The sequence below is a fragment of the Asterias rubens genome, chromosome 13 (genome assembly GCF_902459465.1).
Source record: "Asterias rubens chromosome 13, eAstRub1.3, whole genome shotgun sequence".
NCBI lineage: Eukaryota > Metazoa > Echinodermata > Asteroidea > Forcipulatida > Asteriidae > Asterias > Asterias rubens.
Window position 1 is genome coordinate 12385466 of NC_047074.1, and position 15941 is coordinate 12401406.

The 15941-nt window shown below is 38.2% G+C and overlaps 1 protein-coding gene across 3 annotated transcripts in view; it reads right to left on the bottom strand.

The window, feature by feature from the left end:
* The window catches only part of LOC117298398 (mediator of RNA polymerase II transcription subunit 12-like protein), a 45994-nt gene extending 30086 nt beyond the window's left edge, over positions 1–15908 (bottom strand). For 2 of the 3 annotated variants that reach the window (XM_033781648.1, XM_033781647.1), the window contains exons 1-15: positions 15791–15908; positions 14965–15033; positions 14576–14614; positions 13042–13146; positions 12139–12228; positions 11001–11160; positions 10015–10229; positions 8633–8743; positions 7562–7707; positions 6554–6821; positions 5496–5595; positions 4397–4462; positions 1865–2001; positions 1278–1409; positions 648–768 (exon numbers count right to left, since the gene is read on the bottom strand). In XM_033781648.1, the coding sequence (XP_033637539.1) occupies positions 648–768; positions 1278–1409; positions 1865–2001; positions 4397–4462; positions 5496–5595; positions 6554–6821; positions 7562–7707; positions 8633–8743; positions 10015–10229; positions 11001–11160; positions 12139–12228; positions 13042–13146; positions 14576–14614; positions 14965–15033; positions 15791–15883 (1852 nt within the window). In that variant the 5' untranslated portion in view covers positions 15884–15908. The remainder of the gene's footprint in view (positions 1–647; positions 769–1277; positions 1410–1864; positions 2002–4396; positions 4463–5495; positions 5596–6553; positions 6822–7561; positions 7708–8632; positions 8744–10014; positions 10230–11000; positions 11161–12138; positions 12229–13041; positions 13147–14575; positions 14615–14964; positions 15034–15790) is intronic. The other variant, XM_033781649.1, reaches the window with a different exon arrangement.
* Positions 15909–15941: the final 33 nt, after the last annotated feature.

Sequence of the window (15941 nt, forward strand, 5' to 3'; positions counted from 1 at the left end):
AAAAAACAACTGCTGAAATTAAAATATAGCAGAAAAGATTGGCTAAAAGTGTAAACGTATTTCCTAGGTTCGCAAGACAATTAGCTCGCCAGCTTCCACATACACCGTGTCGTGGAAATGCTTTGTTTTGTCACTCATTTGTTTAAAGTACATGTAAGCACCAGAAGTTAGCGTGTTTTTTACTGGGCTAACAGTATTAGCAGCAGTATGAAATAGGAATCATTCAGTTAGCACACAATCAGCTCTTTGAATTTTTTTTTTTTTTTTTATGCAAGTTCCCCCCAAAAAGGCTAAAAGCCACTCTAGGTAAAGGGCTACAATGAAGATAACATAGAAATGCAGAAACTCAATGGAGCTGAAGGTAGGAATTGATGTTCCTCTTTAAAGATGGCAGATCATAGGATGAAGGGAAATATGCATCAGACAAAGAGTTCCAAAGAGATGCAGTACGAGGGAAAAAGCTTCTGCAGTAGCTCTTTGTTCTACATCTCGGCACAGCCACAGTATAAGGATGAGAACAAGCAGAAAGCCTGGTCTCACGCTTAAACACCCTGACAGGAAGAACAAGGTTGGATAGACTGGTGGAACATTTACCATGGAAATATCTGTAAAACAGAGACAGGCTGGCGAACATAAAGAGTACTTACCAACAAAGACGGGAGCTTGAGTGTCCAAGAAGTGTGTAAGGAGACCCTGGAACAGCGGAGTAGCTCCAGGCAGGAGGGACACAGTCGACATAGACTCCTTCTCTTCACTGTCTACCTTTTGCTGCAAAGTCAAAACCAGGGGTGCGATCATCGTACACAAATAAGAAAAAATTGAAACTATCTATAATTTCTTTTTCAATTTAGGTGAACAAAAAATATATTTATGACAGCAGGTATTAAGCCTGCAGCCTCCTGGTTTACGTGCAGTTGCTCTTCCAACTGAGCTATCCAGCCCTATGTTGGAAGTCTTCCCATTTTGTCTTCAAGTGATTTTTTTCACTAGTCGACCCCCAGATCAAACCGATCAAGGGGTAATCAAGCTTTTGATTCTGCCATTAACTAATAAATTTAAACGCAATTAAATTTTCTGATAGTTAAGTCTTTTTTATATTGTTGAATAATAAATCAACCATATTAATTTTGGTTTTTACCCATACACCGATGTGTGTTAGTTAGTACTGTATACTCAATACTCTCCCTAGTCTTGTGAAAAAATATCACAGGCATATTACTTGGGTGGGATTCGAACCCACGATCCTTGCAAATAAACCATTTATCTCTCTTTCTTACCTCGCTCTCCAAATCAATCACCCGTTTTTCTAAGAGTTGAGCGACTACCAGGGCTCGATGTTCACCGTTGCGTTCTGAACACACCGCCCATTCACACAACAGGAGGATGATCGGGTCATCACTCATTGGCAACTACGAATAAAAAGAGTGCCAAAATGTCAGAAAAGACTTTTAAAGGAACATTACTGAATTGGGTTTTTGCTAACAAAACAGTTTCTGGCAGTGTAAGCACTTTATGTATTCCACCATATACATAAACTGACAAACGTGTAGAAGTTTTAGATCTATCGGCCAGTTAGGTCACGAGAAACAGGAAATTAGTTTAGTCTGTTTCTCATCAAATATGACATTTCAGACAGAAATATTTCAAGGGATGTTTTCTACTATCATCATCATCATGATCCTTTAAGTTTAGGTTAAACACAGAAACATTTACCAGCTTGGTAAATACATCCCCCTGTGGAAGCTTTGCCGAGTTTCCTTATCTTAACACTCAAACAAACAAAAGACAAACAAACAAACACCCCAACAAACAAATAAACAAACAAAACAAAAATGCAGAGAGGAAACAGGACAAATTCACCCACCTCTGAGCCATCTTTGTTCTGCGGGGCGTTGAAGATTTTGTTGTACAACGAATCGAGGCAGTTACAGGAATCACAGCGATCAAAACAGTGTCTGTCCAACAACTCCAGAACATGTAGAACTCGACTTATAGTGTGACCTGAAGGCACAAACACACACAAAAAAGGCCGTTATTATTATTATTATTATTATTATTATATATACTTTTTTTTATGAACTCGTCAATGTACTTAAAGCCATTGGACCCTTTCGGTAAACAGTATTGTCCAAGGCCCACACTTCGTGTATCACAACTTCTATATCAAATAACAAACCTGTGAAAATTTGGGCTTAATCGGTTGTCGGAGTCAGGAGAAAATAACGGAAAAACCCACCCTTGTATCCGCGCGTTTCGCCGTGTCATGACATGTGTTTAAAATAAATCCGTAATTCTCGTTAACGAGAATTGATATTGTTTTACTGTTTTCTCAAAAAGTAAAGCATTTCATGGAATAATATTTCAAGAGAAGTATTTCACCACTACCTTCTGTAAACCCTGTAAGTTATTTGTAAATCTGTGAATTTTTTATATTTTTTCTGTACCGAAAGGGTCCAATGGCTTTAAGAGTTATTGTCAGAACAAGAAACAACAGGGAAACAATGATGAAGGAGAATCAGAAGACGACTAGACCGATTAGACTAACCAGAAACCATAGAACACAGGGAGATTGACTATTATCGAACCATGCACTGGAGCATTGAACTATGGTCAATTCCAGAGCTACAATGTACGTTACACTTTCTGGTCAAGTCTAGTCTCTCGCTCGAACTCGATTCATAATGACAAAATGGGTTAGTCAACAATAAATGTTGTCATGGTGATTTGATGGTTATTGTGTGATCACTGAAAGTGGTTGTCCTGTGTCCCTCCCTCCCTCCCGCTTTTCCTCTCACCCTAGCCCCTCCCTACCCCTCCCATGATTTATAAAAAGGTGGGTATTAGGTAAGTTAATACATTTATAGATAATGAAATTAGTGTTACAGATGCTACCACTTTAGAATTCTCATTTCATTTAAAGACACTGGACACTTTTGGTAATATTGTCAAAGACTAGTCTTCACAGTTGGTTTATCTCGACATATGCATAAAATAACAAACTTGTGAAAATTTGAGCTCAATCGATCTTCGAAGTTGCGAGATAATAATGAAAGAAAAAACAACCCTGTCACACGATGTTGTGTGCTTTCAGATGCTTGATTTCGAGACCTCAAATTCTCTCAAGGTCTCGAAATCAAATTCATGGAAAATTACTTCTTTCTCAAAAACTATGTTACTTCAGAGGGAGTCGTTTCTCACAATGTTTTATACTATCAACCTCTCCCCATTACTCATTACCAAGTAAGGTTTTGTGCTAATAATTATTTTGAGTCATTACCAAAAGTGTCCACTGCCTGTAAAGGAACTCATAAAAATCCAGGGACGAGATAGGCTGTTGAAAAAAACCCTGAACTATGAGCGCAAAACGTGAAAGCTTGCAAGAGCAAACCCCGCCTTACATACATTTATCTATGGTTTTAAAAGCCTGACTCTACAATCTGGGGTGTCTTATATGGTTTCGTCTTCATGTTCTAAAGAATTTGATCTTAGTTATTTTTTATTTTATTTTTTAAATATTTTATACAATATTTTTGTTCCCTTAAAAAAAGAGATTTCCGGAGGAATTACATCCCTGAAATCCAATGCCCATCTCCCCCACCCCCACCAACCTTTCCACCCCACCCCACCCAAATCTCCAAACTCCACGATCCCCACAATGTCAATTGCTTGATATCAAACACAGACAGGTTACCAGCCAAAATACTATGCAGCGACCATTGACAGTACCCAGTGCCCACTGTTTTTTTTTTCGCAAGCAAATAAAACTCTTCAGCCAACACTTTGAACACATAGGCTCAAAACGCGAATGAAGGTGCGTTTTACAAAAAATGAATGCAGAAAGAGAAAAATCTCAAAAATCAAACAAAAATATCCGTTAAAAGTTTTACTAATAAAATAAAATAAAAATCATAATTCACCCCCAACAAATAATTTAAAAATTAATAAAAATAAACAGATAAACAAATAACTTAAAAAAACAAGATAATATTAAAATAAAAATTCAAAGATACAAACAAATTAACAGAAAACAGTATTAGTTTCAGGTGAAAATGTTAACAGCAACAGTGGTGTTATAATCTTTGAACGTTAACAGCCCCAACAACAAAAAAACCCATCCCAAAATCTAATTTATCAGTATAGCGCCCTCTTGTGACCTCAAACAATAACTAGTATTGAGTTACCTTGTAAGCATAAAAATTAACATTTCTTAAATAGGAACCAAAACTAAACATGAACAAACGTAGGTGAAAAACACCAGTGAAAATTCGACAATAATCGTTGTGAAGACAAACACACCGCAGATTAAAACTTACGTAAACGATAAAATGGTAATTAATTCACAGAGTGAAAAACGAACAAAAGGGTTGTCAATGGCGACGTGGCTCTTCATATTTACCTCGGAGGTTATACATGGTTATTTCGGGGGTGTTGCCATAGTAACAGGGGGCGCTCATCTTGGATTCTGGAGTATGTAAATTTACCATGAAAACTCAAACAATTACGGACAATAAAATAACCCAAATCACGTCCATTTTTTATGGAGGATAAATGTTTACGGGAGGTTAACACAAGAATCAATGAAAGAAAAGTTGCCTTTTGTTTAAGTTCTGATGTAATTAAAGGAAGCCTATGTAGAAGCAAGAATTTACAGCAAAAAGGAAAATCAAATAACATTTATTCAGTTAACAGCCTCTAGACAAGAATTAATGTTATTTGAAAAAACAATGAAGTAGAAATGTTTATTGTAGACGACAATGCAATATTTCTGTAAAAAGATTCTTTATAAAAAAAGGTGATGAAACTCTATTTTATGTAAATAAGCTTTAGAGAAAGGTAGAATGGAGTCATTTTACAGCCTATCCTGTCCGCCATATTGGGGAGGCCAAAGATAGACCTTTCCGTTAGCAGAGTGTTAAAAAAGGTAGCAGAGTGTTAGCAGAACAAATTTTTCACCAAACTCAACATTTTCTGTAAAGATTCATGAGCTAAATTTTTTCTTATGATCTGTTTCCAACAAACTCAACATATCTTTGAAAAGTTGTTTAACAATGCTACAAACTATAGGGCTATCTGTTTTTAATTTGCATTTATGGCTTTCCATAGTTTTCCAACCTCGGTTGGCGAAAACTTAGGCTGTGATGTTGCAATAGAAAGGTCTATAGACGATGTGACCCTTTGACATCACTCGCAAACCATAACATGATTCGCGCGCATACCGCCGGGCAAAACCTTTGTGTTTTGGCAGCCAGCTAGAAAGTGTATGCAGTCTTACCATGACTACGCGTCTTTTTGCCCGGCGAAACATGACGTTTACAGTGTTTTGTCAACAGAGGGCGGTTTGAATGTAAACAGAGGTCACATCGTCTATACACAAAGGAATTGACTCCCAAAACGGGGGAACTGGTAAAACTGAATTGTGTGGTCTGTGTCGCAAGGGTTCAATACTAAAGGTACAACTACATGGGTATAATTACATTGTTATTGTTTTTGTTTACCTGTTGTTGACTCTTGACATTTATCAGATGACCACCTCACTTCCGCTGCCCGGCTTCTCATTTTAATCTGATGCTCAGCATTCCGAATTGATGCTCGGATCTGACAAAGAAAAACAGGACAAATTAATAACTTATAATAATATTTAATAATAATAGTGGCTTCTCATCTGCTCGGCCACGTGCGTGATTCCAACGCTAGGTGGCAGCAGACATACCGGGTAAATTTCCATTGTTTACGTAGTTCTGAACATGCGCAAAATTCTGAGAACAATGGATTTACCCGGTAAGTCTGCTGCCCTCTATCGTCCCAGAAAGTCTCCCATAGACCTTTATCATGCTGTTACCATCTTGGTCATGTTCCCCGTTTCCAATAACAGTAATGAATACCTAACATTCATTGCCCATGGCACCAGACTATTATTTTGTCCAGCCTCAGTTTGGTTACAATGAGTTGGAATGGAGTAAAATCGAGATGACCACACTGTGATAAAGGTCTATACGTGTCGGTGCACTCATAACTGAGTTTAGGCCGCTGTCGGCGGTCTCCCTATTTTGTCAATATGTTTCTTAGTTTTTGTTAGTGTGAGGACGGATCATAGTAACCACTGGAGGGGAGTTGGGGTTTGACGAAAGTACTGGGCCCAACTTCATAAAGCCTGTAAGCACAAAAACATGCTGAGCACAGAAACATGTTACCAGCTCAAATCACATTACGTTTACATTGTTACACTGGTGCCGCACTCAATGATTACTTAGCAAAGAAATTTGTCAAACAGTATTTTCTGCTAAACAGCTTTATGAGAGCTGCTTACGCAGAAAATAGTGCTTAAAAATCTTTGGCTTAACAGAAATAAGCAGGACACCAGTCACACATTGTACATGTGTCATGGTAGATTGGCTGGTAACCTTATTCTGGTTAGCATAATTTTATTGTGCTTAAGGAGCTCTATGAAATTGGGCCCTGATGGTGCCCAACTCAATCACTCAAGAAATTTGTCGAGCAGTATTTTCTGCTTAACAGCTTTACGAAATTGGGCCTGGATAGCTAAAGTGCTTACATGATGGTTCTGCATAGTAGGGGGACCAGGGAGTGGCAAGCTGCTCGGAGCGCAGGGAAGAATATCCAACGGTGATCCCGGGGAACCAGCGCTTTTTCCCTCTCCTATGTTGATCCACACGAGGGCGCTAGGACAGCGTAACGTGATCGTCTGTAGGATCAGGCTCAGACCAACGATGATTGGACGGTGCTGGGGGCAAGAGGTGTACTCTGCAAAGATGGCCGCCAGTGGCTGTTGCTGGGTAGGCTGGCTGGTCGGCATAGTAACGCTATAAAAAATTTAATCGAAACAGAGTTATCTGAGAAACCATTTGTTTGTAAGCACAGAAAAATATTGCTCAACAGAAACAGGTTTACCATTTACCAGCCAAAATTACATTACGTTTTTATTGTTGTGACTGGTGCCCCACTCAGTTTTTGCTTAGCAAAGAAATTTTGTAAAGCAGTATTTTCTGCTTAAACAGATTTATGAAATTGAACTCTGGACACTGAATGAACTACCAAAGATCTGATTTCTGGATAAATATTCTCAGCGCTCTAATTAGAACCAAACAAGAAGAGATGACAAAGAAATTTCAGTTTTAGATATGGGAGGAAAACCCCAGAGAATTATTCCAAGGAAAACCCACGCGGTCAGGTAGCGACTGAAAACCCAATCCTCATTGTGCCCCCCGGTGTGATTCGAACCAGGATCCCAGAGGTGGAAGCCGAGGCAAGACACTACAACACCAACCTGGGCCCAATTTCATAAAGCCTGTAAGCACAAAAATTTGCTTAGCATGAAATTTCTTCCTTGATAAAAACAGGATTACCAACCAAATTTCCACATGATTTTCAGGATGAGCAAACAACGGCTGCATACCACTAACAAGCAATATGCAACAAATGGAAATTTGGTTGGTAATCCTACCTTCTTCAAGGAAGAAATTGCATGCTAAGCAAACTTTTGTGCTTACAGGCTTTATGAAATTGGGCCCTGACTGTTTGATAGAGACGAAGATATTTTTACCTTGATGGAGAGGTGACCATGTGGGGAGAGGGTGCTGGCTGGGCCGCTGCGCATGTCGCATCGTTACACATCGCCGTGAGGCGACGGACGCACATATACGCCAGGCGACGAGACAACATCTGACTCTTTACAAACTCCTCAAGAAACTGGAGGACAGAGATGGTTAAAGTTATGAATTAAACGACTCTCAATAAGATTATCAGTAAAAAAAATCTTTAAATAAAAAAAATGAAAAACTTTACAAAATAATATTTGGTTAAACTCTGATAGTTCAACAAATTTTGGTTATAAACAAATCTTTGAATAAAAAACACCCTAACCTGTCACAAAAAAATATCTGTTTAAAGACACTGGACACTATTGTAATTGTCAAAGACTAGTCTTCACAGTTGGTGTATCTCAACATATACATAAAATAACAAACCTGTGAAAATTTGAGCTCAATCGATCATCAAAGTTGCGAGATAATAATGAAAGAAAAAACACCATTGTCACACAAAGTCGTGTGCTTTGTGATGCTTGATTTCGAGACCTCAAATTCTAAACTTGAGGTCTCAAAATCAAATTCTTGGAAAATAACTTCTTTCTCGAAATCTACGTCACTTTAGAGGGAGCTGTTTCTCACAATGTTTTAAACTATCAACCTCATCCCATTACTCGTAATCAAGAAAGGTTTTATGATGATAATTATTTTGAGTAATTACCAATGTCCACTGCCTTTAAAGGATTTGGGTACTTTTTCAAAATGTCCATAGATGTACATTAAACTTACAGGGTTTGAAGATAATGATAGTGGAAAGCTTCCCTTCAAATATTACTTACTGAGGTGCTGTAGTTTTTGAGAAATGAGTAAAACAATGTCATGAAAATACGTTTAAAAATGCTTAAAATAATTTTCGTCTCAGGAGACGAAAATTATTTTCATTACATTGTTTTACTCATTTCCCAAAAACTACAGCACCTCAGCACGTAATATATTCAGGGAAGCTTTCTACTATCATTATCTTTAAACTGTGTAAGTTTAGTGTAAATCTGTGGACATACACCCGTTAAATGTGAAGTACAACGTACCTGGAGACAGAAGGGCAGCACTATTCTGAATGTGTTGTCATCATGTGGTCTCACTTTCTCTGTGATGTCAACGAGCCACGATAGAAACTCGTGACATTCTAACATTCCCTCCTGTGCAAAAAAAACATACAAAATTGCTCTCAGTCTCAATTCAATTAAATCAACATTTATTTCCATAATGGTGAAAAAGGAGAGTAATAATAAATTTAAAGATGCTATGTCAGATTTTGGGCCCCAAACATTAAAAAATAGAATTTTTTGAGTGAATGGTATTTCAAAAGGTATCACCCGCTCTAACGACCAAAAAGTTTAACTTTTACTTTTAATGGTCTGGCAAAAAATTAAAACGTTTCTTATAAAACACATAAGAATTGGTCACGTGATATATTGTTGGGGGGTCCGACAAACACTAATTTTGAGCACTTTACTTCACTGCTACTAATAATTGCCAGACTTTTTTGAGCAATGGCTCAAATGAAATCTTGTAACTTTCTCGACCCCCATTCTCGACCCCCATCAAAATGTTTGGGTCAAATCGGCCAAAAATCTGACATAGCATCTTTAAGTACAATTATTTAAGTCAAAGACAGTCAAGAACTGGTCAAGAACAACAATTAATGAAAATGAAATCATATTTCTGAGCACAGTTGTGCCACCATACTCAACCCATGCAGTTGAATATTTTTAATTGGTTTGTCAACCCACGGAACTAAGATAATAAGGATATGCATGGTAAAAGTAAGGTTTGCAGTGACACCATGTAAAAATCTCATTTGTGAGTATGGGCGGCTCTCCAGCAGCACAAACCGTCTCTTCTCAGAGCTACCATTACTCACAAAAGAGATTTGTACATGGTGTCACTGAAACCTTACTTACTCACCGAACTAAGTTACAAAAAGTATGTTTAAAACGCAGTGGGCACTATTGGTAATTACTCAAAATAATTATTAGCACAAAACCTTACTTGGTAACAAGTAATGGGGAGAGGTAGGTAGTAAAAAATATTGTGTGAAACGGCTCCCTCTGAAGTGGAGTAGTTTTTGAGAAAGAAAGAAATTTCCACTAATTTGATTTCGAGACCTCAGATTTAGAAATTGAGGTCTTAAAATCAAGCATCTGAAAGCACACAACTTCGTGTGACAAGGGTGTTTTTTCTTTCATTATTATCTCGCAACTTCGACGACCGATTTCACAGGTTTGTTATTTTAGGCATATGTTGGGATACACCAACTGTGAAGGCTAGTCTTTGACAATTACCAATAGTGTCTAGTGTCTTTAACGATCGATGTATGATTTTGTAAAATGTTGTCAATAAACCACCATCCCCCGGATAAAGTAAGAGGGTTGAAATAAACTACTTCTGACTCCAGAGCAATATTCACCTGATAGAGGTACCTGACCAACTTGCAGTTATATTGCCACAGGTTCAACGCGTGTTCAATCTCTGGGGGTAGACTGGACTGAGCGGCGGGGAGGGGCCCCAGGCCTGGGAGGGCGCCAGACAGGGCAGCTGACTGGGTGGCGGCCAGGGTGTGGTGATACTCGATGATCTTTGCCAGTTGATCTCGTAAGAACTTGTTCAACAGCTGACACCAGTCTAAAAGATGATTAAGCAAAATGAAAAGAACAAAACACTTAAAACCATATTTTGTCTTCAGCAGTACAAAGTACCAAATGGTTTTGCATGAAATTGATAGATTTGTAGCTAGAGATATTTTGTTCCTGCCTAGTGTGCACCACACGTGCGCATGTTTTTCTTCTTTTTAAAACGAACAAGTCATTTATGTACCATGTACACCCAGCTGTCGATTTCACAAAACTCTTCCTAACTTAAGACTAATCTTAGGACTTAGGAAGAGTCCCAACACTGCACTGAAGCATGCAGACCTTAAGATTAATCCTAAGTTAGGATGAGTTACTCGTCCTAACTCGATATAAGACGAGTCCTAACTCTTTGTGAAATTGACGGCTGTTGACTTAGCCGCATGAACTCGATAACAATTCACTAAACTTGGCCAAATTTCATAAAGCTGCTTAACGGCTGATTTTGAGCTTATTTGTCATCAAAGTTGTAAGATAATGAAAGAAAAAACACAATTGTTGAACAAATTTTTGGCTTTTAGATGCCTAAAAGAGGTTTCAGGCCTGAAATATTTTTTTATATTTGAGTGAGAAATGGCCTCTTACTCAAAAACTATGTTTCTTCAGAGGAAGCTGTTTCTAACAATGTTCTATACTATCAACAGCTCCCCATTACTCATTACCAAGTAAGTTTTTATGCTAACAATTATTTTGAGTAATTACCAATAGTGTCCAGTGCCTTTAAAAGAAGGGAACATACCCCACCCTTATATTATGGCATCCTTACCTTGTGAGGGATCATTCGGAGCTCGCTTCTTCATTTTTGTCTCAGACATGGCGGCAGAGTAAGCAGCTGTCATCTTAAGAAACCATGTGGCTCTAATCATTGGGACTCCATAATCGTATAACGTAACAAAGATTTCATCTTTCTTGTTAAATTGTGGTACCTGAAAGGAGACATTTTATGACTGAATTCAAGTATGCAACTGCAGTTTGTCGGAGAGCCACAGAGAGATCTTACCAAGTTCTGTGAGCAACAGGTACTTAGGAAAGCACAATCGATTTTAACCAGTGATAGTCATATACTCAAACATTTGTTTCAATTCCTTCCTTCAGGACGACATTTTGGACTTCCCCTTTGCAAAACAAATAGAAGGAAGTTCTCTTCCGTTCCAGTGGCAACCAGACTTCTGAATGGTTGACGTTTTGCACTTGTTTTCAACTGTTTTCGTATTTGGAGGTCTGGTTCGCCACTGTTTACCTATTAATGTCTTACTTGTTTTGTGGTTCTTAATAGTGTACATTCAACCTTTAATGTGTGGGGGTTTGAATCCCCAGCAGTGACACTTGTGTCCTTAAGCAAGACATTTAACCATTGCTTCGTCCTTCGGATGGGACGTAAAGCCGTTAGTCCCATATGTTGTGTAACGCATGTAAAAGAACCCAGTGCACTTTTCGAAAAAAGAAGGGGTTCGCCCCGGTGTTCCTGGCTGTGGCTGCTGTATGCGCCATGGCACCTTGTAAACCCTTATAAGGTGCTACATAATTGGGTCTCACAATTCATCACTGCAATAACCTATCTTTCTGAAAGTTTTGCATACTCAGCGAACTGAGCACCTTGTTTGGTAGATAACATGCGCTATATAAGACTTCGTTAATATCGTTGCGGTACCCGCTGCCAAAACATAGGATTCGAACTGCCTCTAGCTACCGGGCAACCTCGGTAGTCTAGTTGATAAGACACTGCTCTAGAATTGCAAGGGTCGTGGGTTCGAATCCCATCATGCCTGTGATATTTTTTCACAGGACTCGGGAAAGTACTGAGTATACAGTGCTGACACACATCGGTGTATGGGTAAAAAAAAAATTAGAAAAAATAATAATATTTGATAATATTATTATTTTAGTTTGAATTTTAGTCTTACCCTTTTAGCCAGATATTGAAGTGGTTTACTTCCAGCCAGATCCTGAAACCACGCCTGTATTGCTGCTTTAGACTTGGTTGTTTGTGTGACCTGAAGAAGGGAGGGAAGGCAATAAAAACAATGTTAAGGATACAGATCTGAAACAAACATAACTCAGGAAAATGCCAGTCCAGCCAAAGCCAGAGTAAACACAAAAATCGTGAAGATCACAGATTTACATAAAACTTGCAAGGTCTAATGATGATGATAGTAGAAAACATCCCTTGAAGTATTTCTGTCTGAAATGTCATACTTGATGAGAAATAAATAATCTTACTTCGTGTTTGGAGTTTATCGCTCAGTGAGCGTTTCATTCATTTCTATTTTGGCATTGATGTGCTGCAAAACTTGTGATTGGTTTTTCACTATTCTCTTGTGACCCAGATGGCCGATCGATCTCAAACTCTTACAGGTTCGTCAGTTTATGTATGGTGGATTACATAACATGCTTACACTCTTATACTGCCAGCAACTGTTTGGTTAGCAAAAACCAATTCTGTAATGTTCCTTTAAGCTGTGTTCCAATTGGACTTTTTTTTTGTACCACGACATTTCTGTAGAATGACAAAAATAAATGCATAGGGGGTGCAAGGTAAACTGACATCCCTGTCAACTTACCACGACCGTGATGTTAAACAACAGCCACAGTAACTTAACATGGCTGCTAAGAATTGAACCAGCTCCGCGCTGTAAACCTACAGCAACTACATCGTAAAACACTATGCAAACGTACATTCCAAAACTTGTGATAAACCAGAAATATTTAGGCCTACAGTCCTCAATCCTCCATAATCAGACAACTTCCTGAAGACGATTTTGAAAGATTAAGGAATGAAACTTAAATCACAAAAATGTTACACTTACCAGCCAGTAGTTGTCTTTCGAGATCTGTATTTTCTTCTTTCCCGAGTCTTGAAAGGTGTTGACTTTCTGCTTCTCTGCAACCATAGTGCTGAAGCAGGCACCAAACTGTAAACAAACAACAGACCACACAAACAATCATCAACTTTGTTTGTCAACAAAGCACTTTAAGCTATTATTTGTTGACAACTAAAAAATGTGGAAATGGAAAATGAAGATGGTTGTGTTGCCTCATCAAGATCTCTCTTCTCTTAAAAACTTTCTCATAAACACTACTTTGAACTGTCTTGAGATGAATTTTATATATTTTTTTTTGAGAAAAGAAAAAATCCTTAAGGTCCTAATTTCATAAAATCTGTGAGCACTGAAAAATAATCCTCGCCAGGAGTAGGCTACCTGACAAAAGTGCACAAAGTTTACATTGTTGCAACTGATACCCTACTCATTTTTGCTTTGAAAATTATTTTTTCAAAATCCGTCTCAGTTTGTCTCTACTGACAGCTTTATGAAAAAGGACCCAAATCAAATCAACTTCTTGTACTTACTTTTGACCCCTATTCATAGAGCTATATATATTGACTAGAGCGCTAACACCCCATTATACACGCATTAAAGTGCTGAAGCCGTGTGGGCGCATCCATGTTTATGTACAAACCAATACAAAAGCTTGAAATTATGTACGGCAGTTGTACGGCTATTTGCATGATAGTGCGTTTGTTCTTTTCTATGTGTCATCGAACCAAAAAATGCAGCAAATAAATGTAAATGCACAATCTGCTGATGAGCGTACAAACTGCAAGCGTCATATGTGTCATGTTTAAAAGGCATGATACTTTTTTAAGTACGTCAATCAATAAGCAAGTCGAACTTACGGTTTTCGTAGCACGGACAGACGCGAATGAGCAGTCGCGAACGTAAGCGCACACGCCGAATGTAAAAAAAACGTGCCAGTGTGAATTAAAATTGTTCCGTAGTCACGCAACACATCAAACATGTCTGCGCCCAGGGTGGCTTCAAAACGCAGAGCAAGTTATAGCGCTCTAGTCAATATATATAGCTCTATGCCCCTATTACACTTATCACACACGTTGACTGTACCACACTCACCATTTTTGGACTAAACCGGTAAGCATGTAAATGCTGCATCACTTTAAATTCCATTGAATCCCAAAATGACACAACCAAGATTATTGTTATGATGACATCAGGGCCAAAATTCATCAAGCTGCTTAAGCACAACATAATTAAGCTAACCAGAATAAGGTTACCAGCCGAACTACCATCTCACAAGTATATGTGACTGGTATCCTGCTAGTTGCTGCTAAGCAAAAAGATTGAAAGCACTATTTTCTGCTTAAGCAGCTCTATGAAATAAAGTCCTGTGGTTGATTTCACAAAGAGTGAGAACTAGTTCTAGGAGATTTTAAAACCATATGGCAAGTCCTAAGTTAGGAAGAGTAACTCGTCCTAACTGGAGATAAGACTAGTCTTAACTCTTTGTGAAATCCACCCCAGGTAAATTGGGTCAAATTCTTACCTTGTTTGGGTTGATGTGGCTGGTCCTTGCAGTGCCATACTACAGGAAAAATAAAAAGGAAAACAAATAATTGGTATAAGTTACAGGCTTGGAATTTCATCTGCTAAGGGAGTTGAGCCCATAACTTTGTAATTGGGAGTCTCCAGCTTTATACTAGTTGCGATAACGTAAACCTCCTCCCGACGGCCGCCAGGCCGGAGGGTTACGAGATCGGTTTGAGCGGCAACTGACAATCTGGTCCAACACGTACAATTTCGACAGCCAGTCACCAGATTTGCCCTATTTTTACCACGTATTTGACCAGATTGTAACTTGCCGCTCGAACCGATCTCGTAACCCTCCGGCCGTCGGGAGGAGGGTTACGTTATCGCAACTAGCTTTATACATACCTCATCTTGACATGTGGGTAGGTTGTTGAATATGAAACCTTGCTTTACGTTTGTAGCCGTCAGCTCGTCCTACAAAATAAAAAATAACAAAACAAAACTTTGGAAATCATTGCTACATTTTTACAACAGAAATGCTATAAATAAAACAGTTGAATTTCCTAATACAACTATTTACAATGAAAATAAATAAGGGTAGATAGGTAGGTCAAAATTGTGTACAAGCTATTTATGAAATGGTGTGTAAAACTTTCTGCATCTTGCCACCACTTTTTCACTCATTTTTATCAACAGGATTATAATTTCATTTGAGTAAATGTTATACTATTTTATTTCATAATGAAGTAACAAGTGGTGGCAGGATCTAATACAATTGCACCACTACACTCTCCTATCCTGCCTAGTCCTCTAATTCTAACTAAATTCTAAAAAGAAGAAGAAAAAAAGCCACACACAAACACACGTCACAAGAACTCCGACCGAGTCGGATTGTTTACTTATTATGGTTTAACTTTTAAAAATAGCCCCTTTAAATTAAATCTCTTTTAAATAATGCCTTCTAAACATCTTAAATAAGTGGGATCCAATAAGTGACAAAGTAGACTTTAATTTCACACAAGAATGACTAAATATAAACCCAAGTTAAAAAGGCATTGTCATTTGATTGACCAATAAATATAATACAACAATGCAAAGATGACATTGAAAATCTCAAAAGAGGAAAAATCTTTAAAACCAACCACCGTTTTGTATCCCAAATATCTCCCTATAATATCCAAAATGTCAATTTATATGAAACAGGATATATATCTAATATATCAATACTCACTTCCTTCTGTTTTGCTTCCTGTGGGTAGACATCTGGGGCCCCTAATCTCGGTCTTTTCAGAGGACGGTTTGCATGATGGACGAAAGCCGCCATGTTGACGGATTCCTCGCCCCCTCTGTAAATCAAACAGCCGAGTTGTTTACGAGATAAT